Source organism: Lathamus discolor, chromosome 1 (genome assembly GCF_037157495.1).
Source record: "Lathamus discolor isolate bLatDis1 chromosome 1, bLatDis1.hap1, whole genome shotgun sequence".
NCBI lineage: Eukaryota > Metazoa > Chordata > Aves > Psittaciformes > Psittacidae > Lathamus > Lathamus discolor.
Genome location: NC_088884.1, coordinates 125314432 through 125329966, shown reverse-complemented (window position 1 = coordinate 125329966; position 15535 = coordinate 125314432). Strand labels below are relative to the sequence as shown.

The 15535-nt window shown below is 40.1% G+C and overlaps 2 protein-coding genes across 10 annotated transcripts in view; one reads left to right on the top strand and one right to left on the bottom strand.

The window, feature by feature from the left end:
• CLCN3 (chloride voltage-gated channel 3) overlaps positions 1-6795 on the bottom strand; it is a 63194-nt gene extending 56399 nt beyond the window's left edge. For 2 of the 3 annotated variants that reach the window (XM_065694348.1, XM_065694374.1), the window contains exon 1: positions 5211-5355. The gene's annotated coding sequence lies outside the window, so the exon portion shown is untranslated. Of the gene's footprint in view, positions 1-5210; positions 5356-6632 lie in introns of those variants that run through there. The other variant, XM_065694358.1, reaches the window with a different exon arrangement.
• Positions 5402-15535, top strand: part of NEK1 (NIMA related kinase 1) — a 41363-nt gene continuing 31229 nt past the window's right edge. For 6 of the 7 annotated variants that reach the window (XM_065694336.1, XM_065694299.1, XM_065694328.1 and 3 more), the window contains exons 1-9: positions 6916-6994; positions 8301-8449; positions 8527-8623; positions 10672-10769; positions 12114-12197; positions 12683-12750; positions 12854-12940; positions 14005-14059; positions 15290-15490. In XM_065694336.1, the coding sequence (XP_065550408.1) occupies positions 8333-8449; positions 8527-8623; positions 10672-10769; positions 12114-12197; positions 12683-12750; positions 12854-12940; positions 14005-14059; positions 15290-15490 (807 nt within the window). In that variant the 5' untranslated portion in view covers positions 6916-6994; positions 8301-8332. Of the gene's footprint in view, positions 5505-6915; positions 6995-8300; positions 8450-8526; positions 8624-10671; positions 10770-12113; positions 12198-12682; positions 12751-12853; positions 12941-14004; positions 14060-15289; positions 15491-15535 lie in introns of those variants that run through there. The other variant, XM_065694292.1, reaches the window with a different exon arrangement.

The following is a 15535-nucleotide window of genomic DNA, read 5'->3' as shown; positions in this document are numbered from 1 at the left end:
CCAGAAGTCTTTTTTCGCTTTAATTTTCTTTATCTTTTCAGAGAAATGTACTGAACAATCTTTAGCTATGTGCACAGATTCAAAAGTTCAGGGTCACACCTGAACTGGGTAGCTTTCACAGAATTTCATTCAAGTTCAATGCATTTGCATCTGAATGATCTGAAAGTACTCAGGGAATGAAAGAGAGACTTTAAAGGAAATGAGAGCATCATAGAAAGTAGGCTCTGCAAGCCAAGACAAAGAGCATATGAGAGCAGACTCCAGCAATAAGAGAAGCACATGAAAAAGTATTCATTCTCGATATGCAAAACTGTAATTTGGTATTGTTGAACTGTAACCTGAAAAAGGACCACTATCCCCAGTTTAGCTCTAAGCATCTTCTCAATAACAGCAGCTATCACAGATTTTTAAGGTCCTTGCACTGAATTCCAGTTTCTTTATGAACACACTAAAACCCCTGAGATAAAAAAAACATAAAATCCTATAGAGCTCTCCGAAATAAAGCACAGGCAAAGGACCACTGCTTATGAAATCTTGTGGGGACCCCTGGTGGTTCCTGCTTACCTACTCACCCTTGATTTTTAAACTTCAAGGAAGTGAAGGAAATCCCAGCTAATGAGGTACTCTTGTCAGGAAGTACAAATCTTTTGTCACCAAAAAGTAAAAAAGGCTGAGGGCTCTTCTTGGTATGTGTAACAAACAGATAAAGTGACAAGTGTGCTACATAGAGCTATTCAAACTTGAAGGCTAGGAACCCTGAGAACAGGCCTGCTCTTTGGATCATCTCGAGCAGCAGTGTTAAGGCAGCAAGGCAAGGAACGACTGAAGTGATCTGCAGTCAACACCTAGCCCTGGCTAATGGCTTACCTTCTTGGCTAGACTAGACATAAGCCACCACATCTTTGTAAATACAGCATATACAACTGCTACTGTTTGCCATCCTGGCCATCTTCAAAGGATTAAATAAATAAATAAATATGTGGAGAGAGACCTGTGAATCTCTGATATTAACAAATAAAATTATTAAAAAACAAAAACAAGCCATTAACAAAAACATATACACTTACAACAAACAAACAAAAGGCAGAGATGTACAAACACCATCAAAAGTGAAGCATTCACTATGTCAAGTGTGTGAGCAGTTCTGAATGCACAGAAGTTACTTTCACTTGAATATTCCCCTCTTCAGCTATAAAACCTAGTGGGCTGTTTGGCAAATTGAACTTCTAAAATGATGGGTACTTTGTCAGAGTCTACAAATAGTAGACAAGTTCCTGGCAGGAGAGTCTGGAAGGAAATTATTACTGTTAAATAGAGGTATTAAGTTGAAAGCAAGAAATAAGGTGGGTATTTTATGAGGCCAAAAAAAAAAAAAAAAAACCACAGTTTTGTGGGAGATTTTCAATTTTGAAAATTACAGAACAAAGATTCATTGATACTTTCCTCAAAGGCTTCTAGCCAACAGAGCACACCAGAATGTCAGATAACTTACACAGAGACAAAGCCAGTTCACTGGGTTCACAGATCAAACTTATTAGAAATAACCCATCCTCTACCTACCAAAAGAACAAAAAGGGTTTTTTAAACTTTGTTAGGAAGGAATAAACATTGAGATTTTTTATCAAAGGGTCTGTGCTTTAGGACTGAACTTTTTAATTTACTATTCCTCCTTGCCCTCCTATGGATCCTGCTCCTGTAACTGGATAGTCTAATCAAAATGCTTAACAAACAAAAAAAGCTCAATGTTTAGGAAGTTCAAGGGGAAATAACTGACAAGACTCTCTGCAAGTCATTAATAACAACCACTGGTACCCACGGTGAAGTTATAAAGTCTCCTCTTTCCACTAATTTTCAGGAACACACATTCAAGATCACTTACTACATAATACAAACAAATAAGGACACTTTAGATGTAAGCAGATTTACAGCTATTTAAACAGCTTTGTCTAAAATCCCAGGCAAGATGTCAGGAAGCCACAGAATTACTTTGTCAACTCTCTTCTCTCTGATACCAACAGATGTTATCAGATCATTAAGTGTAACCACTATCTCAACATTGAGTTTTTCAGTTTCTATCTTTTTAAAGCAGAGAATTATTTTCACAGTCTGTTCACAACCCTCTTCCAGAATCAGTGAGCATTGTTTTGCCTAAACGTTATTCACTCAGATAATTTACAAAAGCCTCCAAAATTCAAAGAAAAGTTTCAAGTTCAACACCTAAGAAAATTTATGATTGTCAACTTTCCAATATTCTGAGCATCTTCAGTTACCAGAGCCTGGCATATAAGCAAGTAGGAAGTATTGTGTTGCAGAACCTAAAGTTGCATACCTTATTCATGAGCACAGCTAAAAAGATGGCCTGACACCTGAACAGCTTTACGGAGTCAGCCAATATAGAACCTGCACCTTCAGGTAATGACAGAAGAGAAAGACTGACACTGGGAACACAGCACTGAGAACCTGCTCTCAGAGGACACAGGTCTAAAGCTGAAATCTTAGTCTGGGGAAAATAAGCACAGAGGGTGTATAAGCAGTTTCACATGCATGATCACTGCCACTGCTGATCACCTTCAGAGATTACTGGGTTACTGCTGCTGCCAAGGAGGTGCCAAAGCAAGAAGTTTAGGAACAGGCAACCTAGAGTCTGAGAACTAGCAAATTAACATTTCAAACAACTCAAATTGGCACCATCATTTCTGGCACAAATCTCTCCAACAGCAGAGCTTCTTTTTAACATTTTTATTGTGACCTAGTTAAAAACATTCCTACTGCCAAATTATTGTAAGACTTCACCCTGAAAACTTGATCTGCACAGTAACACCGAGCCAGATGCATATGAAGTCACTTAAATAAGGGGAGAGGGGAAAAAAAAATCTCAGTGTTCCTAGAATGCCTTCTGCAATGGTTGTGAACACAGAACAGTTGTCCCAACTTTAGTGCTTACGTTCAAATAATGCAACTCTGCTGTTCAAATATCAAGCTAAGACACACAGACAGCCCCCAAAGCAAAATGTGTGAGGAAAAAAAAAAAGAAAAGCCAAAGCATATATTCAGTGAATGAGAGAATATATATTATGCATCTAGATGCAACTGTTCATAGAATAACCAGTGCACAGCACTTTGTCACTTGCAGGTTACTGAAACACCAGTTTGTGACAAACATTATGCGTGGAAGAGAACACAACAGAAAGTCCAAACAGTCACAAAAGAAAGATGCAGGCATACTCATAGAGAGGCTCACAGCAATGTAGTAATGAAAAGCAAAGACCAATAGCTTCAAGTGTCTTTCCCAGCTTAGGATTTGGACAGGCTTGTTCTTATTACAAGTCAATATTAAGCGAGAGAGAGAAGAGATTTACCCCAAGATTATTTTAACTTGCAAGTATGGAAGGGATACACAGAGAGAACAGTGGTACTGTAAACCACTCACAGAGAGGATGCTGTAAAGATTTGGGCAAAGACAGCCTCAGGAATCATAGAACAAGGAAAATATATTTGTAGAAATACTGCAATACACATTATGCATGACATCTACTATTGTCAGGCAAAGAATTTCTAGGACTGACATACCAATACTAAACAGAAGCAAAGAATGAACAAGCTCTGTTTTTCTAGACACTATACACCTTTTATTTTCCCAGGTGCTGCAGACAGATGTAAAGTAATTTTGTTTCAAGCTGCGAGCTTCAACCTATCTACAGCTTTCCCAGAGCAAAGCTGCTTTCCATTTTGGCAACCTACAAGTACTGAGCATCGAGTTTACATCTGCTTGCCAATCAAAGAGACATCAACTCTAAAGCAGTTAGCCAGTAAAAGACTTATCTTTGAAGAAAAATGGTAGCGACAGTTGGTGAGTTCTCTAAGGGCTTATTTTACTTCACAAAGGTATGTCTCCTATAATGCACAAATTACTTCTTTTAATTTTATTTTGCTGCATATTGAAGTTACCTTAAATAAAGAAACAGTACTTGTAACTATCTGCTTTCAAATCTGTCATGCCAACATGTCCTTCACTCAAATAGATGTTTTTGCAAAGCAGCATCAATGTTGCCTAGGGATACAGAAGAGAAATGCCTTCACAGGTCCACCAAGAAAGGCATCTGAAAGCAAAAAGCACCAATACACCTGACACTTAATAACAAACTTCATTTCTTTCACAAACTCTCCACCACGAACCTCTGAGGTCCCATAACCTTAAATAGGAGGTGCAAGTCCAAAAACCCAAATGACTACCATATAGGGATATTTTTCCAAAAAGATTTTTTAATGTATACTCCAAGAGTTTAGCACCAGAAATGCTTCTAATTTGCTTTAAGTTGGTTTTAAGGCCTTGTTTTACCTAGTTTAGTACTTTAAAGTGTGACACAGCAAATTTACTAATCGACATTATTTCACATGATTTTCCACTGTCACACTTGTAGCTGCTCATTTTAGGTGAGAATTGATACTTATTTGTTTCACAGTATGTTTCACGTTTCTGGATAGGGAAGGATTTTGGATAAGTAGAGAAGATAGCACGAACAAACTCAATCTTCAGTTCCAACCTCGCTGACCTGCACCCTCTCATTTAATTAAGAGGCTTCAGGAGCAGCCCATTACCTCCCTCCCTTGCATAACAGCAACCTTACTAACCAAACCTGCGAGCCAACTCGAAGCGAGCAGCAGCTTGAGCCGAACTAATACTTCTAACACTGTTTACATGAGGAAAAGACTCTGCATCTTCGAAGTTGCAGAGCACCTCAGTTTATGGGAATGAGAGCTACCACAGACGAGAACCGAAGACGGATGACAAGAGACCAGACGCCGTGTAAACATGCGGGAACTGCCCCTCACCCCGGCACTTCCCGTTTCGGAGGAGGAGGACAAATTATACTGAGAGTCCACGAGGAACGGCCATTTCTGACCCTTCCCGCCCCCCGGCCGCAGGACGAGGCGGTCTCGCTTGCGAGAGCGCAACAGCCGTCCGCGGGCGGGCCGCGCAGCGCGGGCTGCCTTCTCCTTTCCTTTCCTCTCCTCTTTTCTTCTCTCCCCATCTTTCGCCTCCCCCCGTCCCACCAGGGTCGGGCTACAGCCACCACCTCAGCCGCGCTCGCCCCGACAGCAGCGGGCAGTGACCGAGGGGCCCGCTCGCGGCCCCTCCCGTCACGCCGCGAGAAGGCGAAGGCGAAAGCCAAGCCTAGCACAGCCCAGCCTGCCCGCCCCGCCCCTACCTGTCCCGGCGGCACCGCCTGCTGCTCCCCAGGGAGGCGCTGGCTCATCCTTCCGCGGCGGCGGGGCGGAGACGGCGCGGACACCGGCTCGGCCCCCGGCCCCAACGGTCGCTCCGGCAGCCAGCCCCACCCCCTCGGCCGGGGGGGGGGCGGGGCTTCCTGCCGCGCACGCGCGCCACCGGCATCTCTCAGCGCCTGCCGGAGTTACCGTCACCGCCGCCACTTCCGGTTCCCTCACGGGTCGCTGGCCCGCGCGCGCGGAGGGGCGCGGCCGTTAGGCGCGGGCCCGGTGAGGTGAGCGCGGGGGGGTACTGCGCGTTTCAGGACGGGGAGAAGGCGGTTTCCCGCAGTACGTCGCCGTGTCATCTGGGTAAAACCAGGAAGCGTATAAGTTTCACGGCGCTATGTGACTGTATGGCCACAAGAGCTTAAAGTGGTGTTTATCTGCAGCCGAAATGCAGATCTCGGCCCGAGCACGTAACTCCTGCGTGCTGTCTACCTGAGGAGGGTGTGAGGCGTTTCAGTACCTGCCGAGAGACTGAGGCCAGGAAAGAGTTTACTGGACATATATCAACAGAACAGAGCTGCCAGTAAAATACTGTGAGAGGTTTAGTGGGGTTTTTGGTTGGTGGTTTTTTTTTTAACGGAACATGATGGAATATCTGCAGGTTTGTGATTCTGCCCCTCTACTCTTATTCTCATGAGACCCCATCTGGTGGGGCCCCCAACACAAGACGGATGTGGACTTGCTCGAGCAAGTCCAGAGGAGGGCCGTGAAGATGCTCAGAAGGCTGGAGCACCTCTAGTATGGAACACCCAGAGAGAACTGGGATTGTTCAGTCTGGAAAAGAGAAGGCTCTGAGGAGACCTTATTTCAGCCTTCCAGTACCTAAAGTGGACCTACAAGAAAGCTGGAGAGAGGCATTTTACAGGAGCATGTAGTGACAGGACAAGGGGGAATGACTTTAAATTGAAAGAGGGGAGATTGAGATTAGACTTTAAAAAGAAATTCTTCACTATGAGGATGGTGAGGCACTGGTACAGGTTGCCCAGAGAAATTATGGCTGCCCCATCCCTGGCAGTGTTCATGCCAGGCTGGATGGGGCTTTGCACAACCTGGTCTAGTGGAAGGTGTTGGGGACTGGAACTAGATGATCTTTAAGGCCCTTTCCAACCCAAACCATTCTAGGATTCTAGCAAAACCGAACAGTGCTTCCTACTGTGCACACAGGGCGAGGTATGAAGACAATCAGAGTAAGACTGAAAAGGATCGTTGTGAATCACAAGCCGTTACTCGCACATGTCGTTAACCCGCACTCCGACTGGGGAGCGGAGAAGCCACAGCGGCCCCGGGCACCCCGACCCTCCCGAATGACTCCCCCAGGCATCCCGCCCCGCTGAGGTCCCTGCGAAGACACGTACCGCTGTAGCCAGGCTGCGCGGTCTTGCGGGTCATGGCTGGCCCGGGAGACGTTTACAGCAGCTCCCGTTTTTCCCCCTGGAAGGCGAACACACGCCGCTGCCGGACGCCCGTCCCACCTCCTGGCGCGGCGGCCGGCAGGCCCCGCCCGTCACCTGACTCGTGGCTGCGCGTTACTAGGGTGAAGCGCCGCTAACGCGGGAAGGGCGATCAGGCTGACCCGCCGCCCCGCCTTGGGGCAGGTCGGCCAATGGGGGCTGAGCTGCGGGGCCGGCCCGCCAATGAGGCCGGAGAGGGCGGGTCCGCGGCGGGTGCGAGTCTTGGTTGAGCGGCCGTGGCAGCGCCGGTCGGGTGCAGCTGGGAGGTATGGCAGGAGCGGGGAGGGGGTTCGCGGGGCCACGCAGGTGGCGGGTCTTCACTGTGGGTCGCCCTGGGGCAGCGTGGCTCTGCTCTGTCGCCCTGGTGCTAGTCTTGCCCAGCTGTGTAGGTGTGGCGGCCTGGCGGGGCCCGGCTGAGGCCTCCCCTGCCGCCGGGCTGGGGCGGGCGAGCACTGTGCCCCACCGCTTTCCTTCTGCCCAGTTACGGCTTGGCCGTGTAGTTCGGGTTTGTGGCCTTGTTTTCTTCGTGTTTAGTCGTCGGGTTGTCTTGGGGTATGATTTGTGCCCCGGCGCATGAGCCGCTCTTCTGCGTGTCGGTGATGGACAAAATGACTTCTTGCCCAGGGCTTCAAAAGCCAACGCCCTGTCAGCGCTGATGTCCTTTTTCAAGACTCGTATTTCCCATGTCACGGTTAAAAAGAGGCCATCTAACTCGCACAAAATTGCAAACTCTCTTTGAACTGTACCTTCTCGCCCACAGGCTGCTTGTCGATGGTTTGTATTTTAAGAAAATAGCGTACAGTAAGAGCCCAAAGCAATGCCTAATGCAGCTGGCTTGGCTGTAGTACAGCATAGGTTGTGTCATAAACAAGCCAGGGGTAGAAAGAGATGTAGTAAAGTCATGTGAAGTTAAAATTATGTCCTGCCTGCTAGTTTAAGCATTGCCCTAAAGATAATATTGCTGTTAATACTGAGTATGTGCAACTTAATACTATCTGTCTGTACTTAGAGGCAAAAGTACCTGTTTCCAGTCAGAATTAAGGTAATATGTTAAGTAATAATTTTAAGCTAAAGGGGGGTCTCTTGAATTCAGTCTGGTTTTTGGCTTCATTATCATGACTAACTTACAAAATACTAGATTTAGTGCTTCTTAAGAAGCAATGTGTAGGAATTCCCCACACACACTGTTGTAGTTCTTCCAAGTAAAGGCAAATGAAAGATTGTTAACGAGGTGCAATAGCTGTGTATGATGGTTGTGTGCTAGCTGAATCGGAAGTTATGGCACTGACTGTGCCTTTTTGAAAGAGAAAACTTTTTTTTTTTTTTTTTTTTTACTTTATAATGTGTCAAGTTGAAAGATTAAACCTGGTTGCTGGTTTTAGCAATGCAGTCTTTTTGTACACCAGGTGAGCCAACTGTATCAAAATAAAATGAAGACTTAAGAGGTTTAGGGAAAAGCTGCAAAGCATGTGGTGCAACTGAAGAGACAAATGGTTTCAATATAACATGACCTAGCAGGCTAGATGACTGAGTACAGCTAACCAAATGTGTTCTGTGGGGTTTTTTTTCTAGTACTCAAGAAAGGATGCCTTAAGAAGATAACTATGGATAAGTATATCAAAGTGCGAAAAATTGGAGAAGGATCATTTGGGAAAGCGTTTCTTGTCAAAGCTAAAGAGAATGGCCAACAGTATGTTATTAAAGAAATTAACATCTCAAAGGTGAGTGATTATTGTTAATTCCTGACCCTTTTTTTTTTTTATTTCTTTTCTGAAAAATTATTATTTTCCTTCTGAAGATGTCAAATAAGGAGAGAGAAGAATCAAGGAGAGAAGTCGCTGTATTGGCTAACATGAAACATCCAAATATTGTCCTGTACAGGGAGTCATTTGAAGGTAAGGTTAATTAACACATTAGAATGTGAAGTAATAATAGTAACTGTCTGTGCACTACTTATTATATTTAGTGTGTTTTCTCTTTAATCAGTCTTTTTAATGCTTCCATTACTTGCTTCCTTTGAATTGGTTTGGGCTTTTTTCCACAACTCCCCTGCACAGTTAAAAGTAATAATAATTTTTTTAAAGTGCAACAATTAAATGGAAATGTTCATGCCTCTTCCTTACATGCATCAGTTTTGGTTGATGCTTAAATGAAAGGGTTACGGTGTCTTGTTTCTCCACAGTGTAAGTCTCCTTGTGTATATCCTAAGGGCTTGAATGCTTGTGTGTGTTAAATATGAGTACAGTCTGAATTTGGGTATTGATAACCTAGCAAAAGTGATTTTATATCAAAGTCTGATATATTAGAATGCAGTCTTCAGTAATCATATTGCTGCTTTCAGAACTGGAAAAATAGATGTGACTTTATTTCATCAAGCTATGAAGGAAGGAGAAAAATAATCCCACATTGGTTACACTGTGAATTGAGCAGAACACTTTGGAAATGAGCAGAACAGATAAAAGATTCTAACAGTCTATCATATAAGTTAAAATATTATTCAAAACCCTATTACTTGAAATACTGTTCAGGGACACTGCTTTCCTTCCTTTCTGCCGACTTTCATATGTCTTTTGGAGGCTTTTGGTTTTTGTTTGGGGTTTGTTTTTTTTTCTTTTTTCCTATTTTTTAAATTAGAATTTGATGCCATAGTTTTATTGCATAAACAGAGTCTTCTGCTTTATAAATTCACTCTTCTGTCTCTTCTTTAATAGAACCTTGTTCTTTAAGACTGCTTTTTTCTTTGTTATTCTTACAAGGCAGATCCTGTAATCTGTAGTTCACAGAACTTCATGTTGGATCTTTATTGCTAAAGCACTTTGACTTTGAACATGCTGATTTGGTTTATAAACGAGAATTATTTCAGCAACAGGTCTGCAAGAAATCCAGGCTCCTGTCTTTTAAACTAATACCAATTACAAAGCTTAACCAAGATGCCAACCACTATAAGCAAAAAAAAAAAAAAAATCCTGGGTTTGCTGTTTTGAAAAACAGATTTCAGAAGCATCCTGTGGCAGTGCGTTTTAAATGACTTAGAGTTAAAATTAATTACATCATCCATGTAGATTTTTTCTTAAGTGCTGTTGTGAACTCATAAGAGTTTTTTTCTTTTGAGTAGCAAAATTGATTGATTTATGCATTTATTAGGTTCTTTTTGTGTGAGTAATGTAGTTCATGTGGTTTTGGTAACTTGCAATTTGCTTCTGCCTAACCTTTTTTTTTCATCAGTAACTGGAAAAGATTGCATTGGCGAGCAAAGCTGTAACTTTGAATGAAATATATATATTCATACCTCCTAGTGGAAGCTTGCATAGGACTTTTGGAAGTCCCCCCAAATTTCACTCAAAAATGACAGTTGTTTCCATCTGTCACTGTCTGCTGGAAGTTTAACTCTGAAATGAGCTGTATGTCTGGTGTGAGAGTTGATGATTACCATGTTCTTGCACTTAGTATGAGTAGTAGTACCTTGTCCAGGTAAAACTCCAAGAAAGAATTAGGCAAATAGAGACAGATATCTAAATTAGAAGTTAAGATCTGTAGGGTGGGGAATCTATGGGATGTTTGAAAGCACAAGAAGAATGGGTTTATATTGCAGTCAGTGACATACTTAATTTCGTAGTGGGCATTGGTTCAGCAGATGTAATTTTTCTTCTCTCCATAACAAAATAGTCTGATGTTGCCAGAAATGGGAAACTTCTGTTTTACAACTCAGAATAATAAAAGCATTTTTGCTTCAAGTTAGGAAAAAAAAAAGACTAATAAATGGTATCTGAAGCTGCATGTGAAAAGGTTAATTTTTGATTGCTTTTCTGTGACTGCAGTGAAGATATTAGGAGAGTTATGTTAAAGCTTGTTGTAGGTTTTCTTGTGGTTTGTTTGTTTGGGGTTTTTTTGTTTGGTGGGATTTTGGGGTTTTTTTTTAAGTACTTTGTATTTTATTTTACAGAAAATGGCTGTCTCTACATAGTGATGGATTACTGTGAAGGAGGAGACCTATTTAAAAAAATAAATGCCCAGAAAGGAATCTTATTCTCTGAAGATCAGGTAACAGCAAACTGCTGCTGTAGTGTTTTGGTGAATGATAATTTTTCATAAGTTTTCAATTGTTTTGATTCAGTTTGGTAGATATGGTTGGTTAATCTAAAAGGAGGTTCTGAAATGTGATTGTTCCTGCCATCGGTCAAAGTAGTCTCTTGAAGGGTGGGGGGGGGGAGGAATGTAGCTGAAAATTATAGGTATGTTATTTGGGCTTTTCTATGTGTAAGATGCTCCAAAAAAAGTTGGATCTCTTGCAAAGTAAACCAAATCTGAGAAAGGAAAAATACTGAAGGGCACCATAATTATTTTTAAAACTTTTAAAATTAATATTTTTTAAGATATAATGGCATGAGGTTTTTGTTTTGTAATATTAATTTTCATGTATCAGAATTATAATAGTATGAAATATGGCAATATGAAGTTGACATGATTCAAAAGTTTATTTTTCCATTAGGAAAAAAAAGTTAATATTGTAAGTAGACCAGCAGATTTTCTACAATTCTGGGTATAAAATCATTTGTACTGTGGAAGAATTTGGAATAAACGAGAAGATTTTATGTGCAGTTTTGTTTTTGGTGAAGTGAAAATAGATTATGTGGGATTCCTTTTTTTTTTTTTTTTTTCATTCTAATTTGGACTCAGTTTTACAAGAAGACCTTAAAGTGGAAAAGTGACAATTACATCTTGCATTTTACTGTAATTTTGACATGTGTGTACTTCTAAGCTGAGAATGTGAAACCAGTATTCACATGGAAAAGTTCTTGCCATTGGTCACTTCTATATTGTAATTTCTAAAAATTTACAAAAATAAAAAGGAGAATTTCGGTTTGTTTATAATGTTCTAACTACGTGTTGTTTGTTGCTTTTCTTATTGAAATCTGCTTTGTACCTTTTTTCAAAAGGTGGAATACTTAAAATTATTGTATGATAAAATAAGTGTTGCTGTAAACATCAGCAGTGCTTTTGAAAACTGTTGATTAGCTGACTGCAAGAAGGCGTGTTGTAATGGTTGTGGCAAAAGTACAATGTTTAAGATGCAAATTCCAAGTTTTAAACATTTTAGTCAATTGAATTCATATTGCAAACTTTTGTTAGGCTTATAATATGTAATGAAACTAGCAGCCTCAGACTGAATACCTAATTTTAGTAATACGCACCTTTCATTAAAATGTTTGCATTGTAGTGACAGTACTTTTAAATTTTTAATTATTCTATGTTATAAATAAAGACCGGTTTGTGGGAAGAGGGTAAAATCTTGAGTTACAAAACTGATTTTATAAAATCTTTATTTATGTAACTGGGGAAGTTTTCAAATAATTACGCTGATGTTGCATTTTCTTTTATGTGTAGATTCTGGATTGGTTTGTACAAATCTGCTTAGCACTAAAGCACATACATGATAGAAAAATCTTGCATCGGGACATAAAGTCACAGGTATGTGAGTAACTTTTTTTTAAATTTAATTTACTTTCAAAGTGCATACATTCATATCTTGCTAGTATAAGTTGGCAAATTATGGAAAGTAGTCTTTTAGCGGAAACACGTCTAATACCGGAAACACTTTTTTTTTTTTTTCTTCAAAATTGTCTGGAGGAGGCTTATATGATACATGATATAAATATACCCTATGAAAAAATGGATGTGGCTATTTTATGAAGCTGCGTGAATGTTATTCATATTTCTGTGTGGGGACAGAAGAGGTCGTGTGTTAGAACAGTGTTCAGTGTAATAGTGTTTTCTTTAATTTTGATCAAGTAGGACTAGAGTAAGTCTGGTGTTTCACAGTAGTAACACTACCACTGCTAGTGACTTCAGAGTGATTGAATGGTAGAAAACTTTATTCTTTCCAAAACATATTGAGAACAGAAAGCGTGCAATTGTATGAATGTTTTAATTCTTCTTAAAATTTGTATATCAAGAATATATTTTTAACCAAAGATGGAACAATACAACTGGGAGATTTTGGGATCGCCAGAGTTCTTAACAGGTAACTCATTTTCAATGCAGTTTTCTCTGACTTAATTTAAATTGCTTTGATCTGTGCACATCACATGAGTTAACTAGTTAACATTCATTCTTACTTTTTTTAGTACTGCAGAGCTGGCTCGCACTTGCATAGGAACACCATACTATTTGTCACCTGAAATATGTCAGAACAAACCTTACAACAATAAAAGGTACTAATAAGCATTTAATGAAACAGTTTTGGTCAGGAGAAGAAAGTGAGTTCTAGAAATGAGAAGCCATTTTACAATGGTGAACAGTTGTTAGTTCATCTCTTAACCAAGAAAGTACCAAGACTCATTGCACAAGAGGAACCTTAGTAGGTACGTGCAGTACAAAGCAGTGTGATGCAGAGGTGACTTAGCTTAATGGTTTGAGTTCTAGATCTAGGCATGTTTTTAATTATGGCTCTACTTTTGCCTAGCTGTTTGTGCTGCCTTAATTTATGCAGTGCAAATGTGATACTGCTATGGATGAAATCACAAACACAGTAACTGGATTCTGTAAGCATGCGCATAGATAGGTGACTCAGCTTGCTTCAGGTAACAAAGTCATACTGATACCTTGCTTATGTTTGCTGTCCTGGCAGTAGGCTATATCTGGTAACAGTGTCCCTTACATTTTAATTTAAGTAAAATGGTCATTATCAAGTTAGCCTTACACTCTACCAAGTTGCTGCATCTGTTGCTGTGAGTGACTTAGACTAATTTCAGTTGGTTTCTTAAGAGATACAAATTACAGTTCCTTGCCCCTTTAATTTCTTCATGGGATTTATTATCCAATTGCATTCTAACCAAATTCTGTAATCCTGTAACGAGTGACGATAAAGTAAGTCAGTGTTAAATAGAGTAAATTGACTTTGAGAGTTGCATTGGCTGAATTAGGTGGTGAGTTTTGTTTGGGTTTTTTGTTTAATCCAAAGACCTCAGACAAGTGTATATATTTAAAGAAAAAAGCCTTCATCTGTATTTTGTCTGAGTTCTGTGATTGGTGTAGTTCAGATGAAAAGGCCTTTTTTCTGGTGAAAAGCCAGAATATCCTTGTCTGGTTTTCAGTTGGCCTTATTTTTGGTGGTTGAATTCTTTTTTTGTTTGGGGGATGGAAGATGTATGTACAGAGGAGCTTTTGTGTGCTCAAAATGCTGTGTTTTCCTTTTCTAAGATAGACTTCACAGGTGTAAGTTGCTTGGCAGTATTATACCCATAACTAATTCTTATGATACATTCTCTTGATTTAGTGATATCTGGGCCCTTGGTTGTGTTCTCTATGAAATGTGCACACTTAAACATGCGGTGAGTAGAAACTTCTTGATTTCAAACAGAAAATTTTTTCCTGATATTATGCAAATGTATGTCAGTTAATGAAAGGCTTTTGTGGTGGCTGTTTAAAATAACCTTCAGCATTTCGATCTCCTCTTTGTATACTGACCAACATTTTCCATCTCTGTTTTGGTTTACACTGATCTGTTCAGAAATCTTAGCATTGTATACTTTGTTCGTGATTGTAAGTTTTAAATGAACTGTATTAGCTGAGTAAGTTGTTTGGTGTTGTAATAAGTGATACTGTGGATGGTGTTCCTTTCTTTCAAGAAAGTTGACATCTCATTGAAAATCTAAATTTGGACTGTCAGCTTTTGTGCAGGTGGATTAAAGCATTTCTGTTTAGAACAGAAATAGTTCTTAAGACAATATCCCAAGCTCAGGGGGTTGGCTTTTGTTTGGTTTTCTTTTTGTTTTCCTCTGTGTGTGTGTTGTTTTGAAGACTGTATCTTTATCATACATTTTCCAGTTAGGAAAGGAAGAAAAAAAAATTCTGATTTTTTGGTTTTTTTTTTTTTATGTTTTGTTTCAGGGGTTTTTTGAGAAGGGTATTTTTATTAAAAGAAAAAAGATTATAATGACAAGAAAATCAGGAGAGATTTAATGTCTAATTTCTGTAATTTCTTATTGCTTCTCTTTTCTGTGGCAGCAATGCTGACAGTGTTTCCTTTCTGTGAGTTGATGGCCATAGATTGTTTTCTGTGAGCTGGGTGATACGCACTGTTTTCTTTTTATTGTAAATAAGAATTGAAATGGTGTGCTCTGTTTGGATTCCTTTGGGTTTTACACTGAATGAATGTTAATGCTCTACATTCTTTCATTTGAAATGTGGCTTCTGAAAAGGTCAGAAGGCATGTGATGGTTGAAAGTTTTTTGGGAGAGGAGATCAAGCAGAGAATGATATAATTATTGTATTCTTAATTACATATCATTATCAGTCTAGATCTGAAGGGAAATATTTATTTGTTGGCAAAATGTATATCTCAATGGCATAAGTATTATGATGTATTTTTAATCAGAATACTTGGGAGCAGGTTATTTTAAACTGCTGATATAAACTGTACATAGCCTTCAAAATTTGTTTTGGCATGTTGAGGCAAACATACCTTTTTGGTTTTGTTTTCCTCATCTTTATATACAGGCTTGCATTTGGACAGACAGTAAGTTAAATGCAGTCACTGTTTTCTTTCTTGCGTGATACAGTTTGAAGCTGGTAACATGAAGAACTTGGTACTGAAGATAATATCTGGACCTTTTCCTCCTGTTTCTACACATTATTCCTATGACCTACGTAATTTGCTCTCACAGTTATTTAAAAGGAATCCTAGGAACAGACCATCAGTAAACTCCATATTGGAGAAAAATTTTATAGCCAAACGAGTTGAAAAATTTCTCACACCACAGGTATGGAGTTAGTTTTAATTCTAGTCTTGCTAAAGGCATCACAGG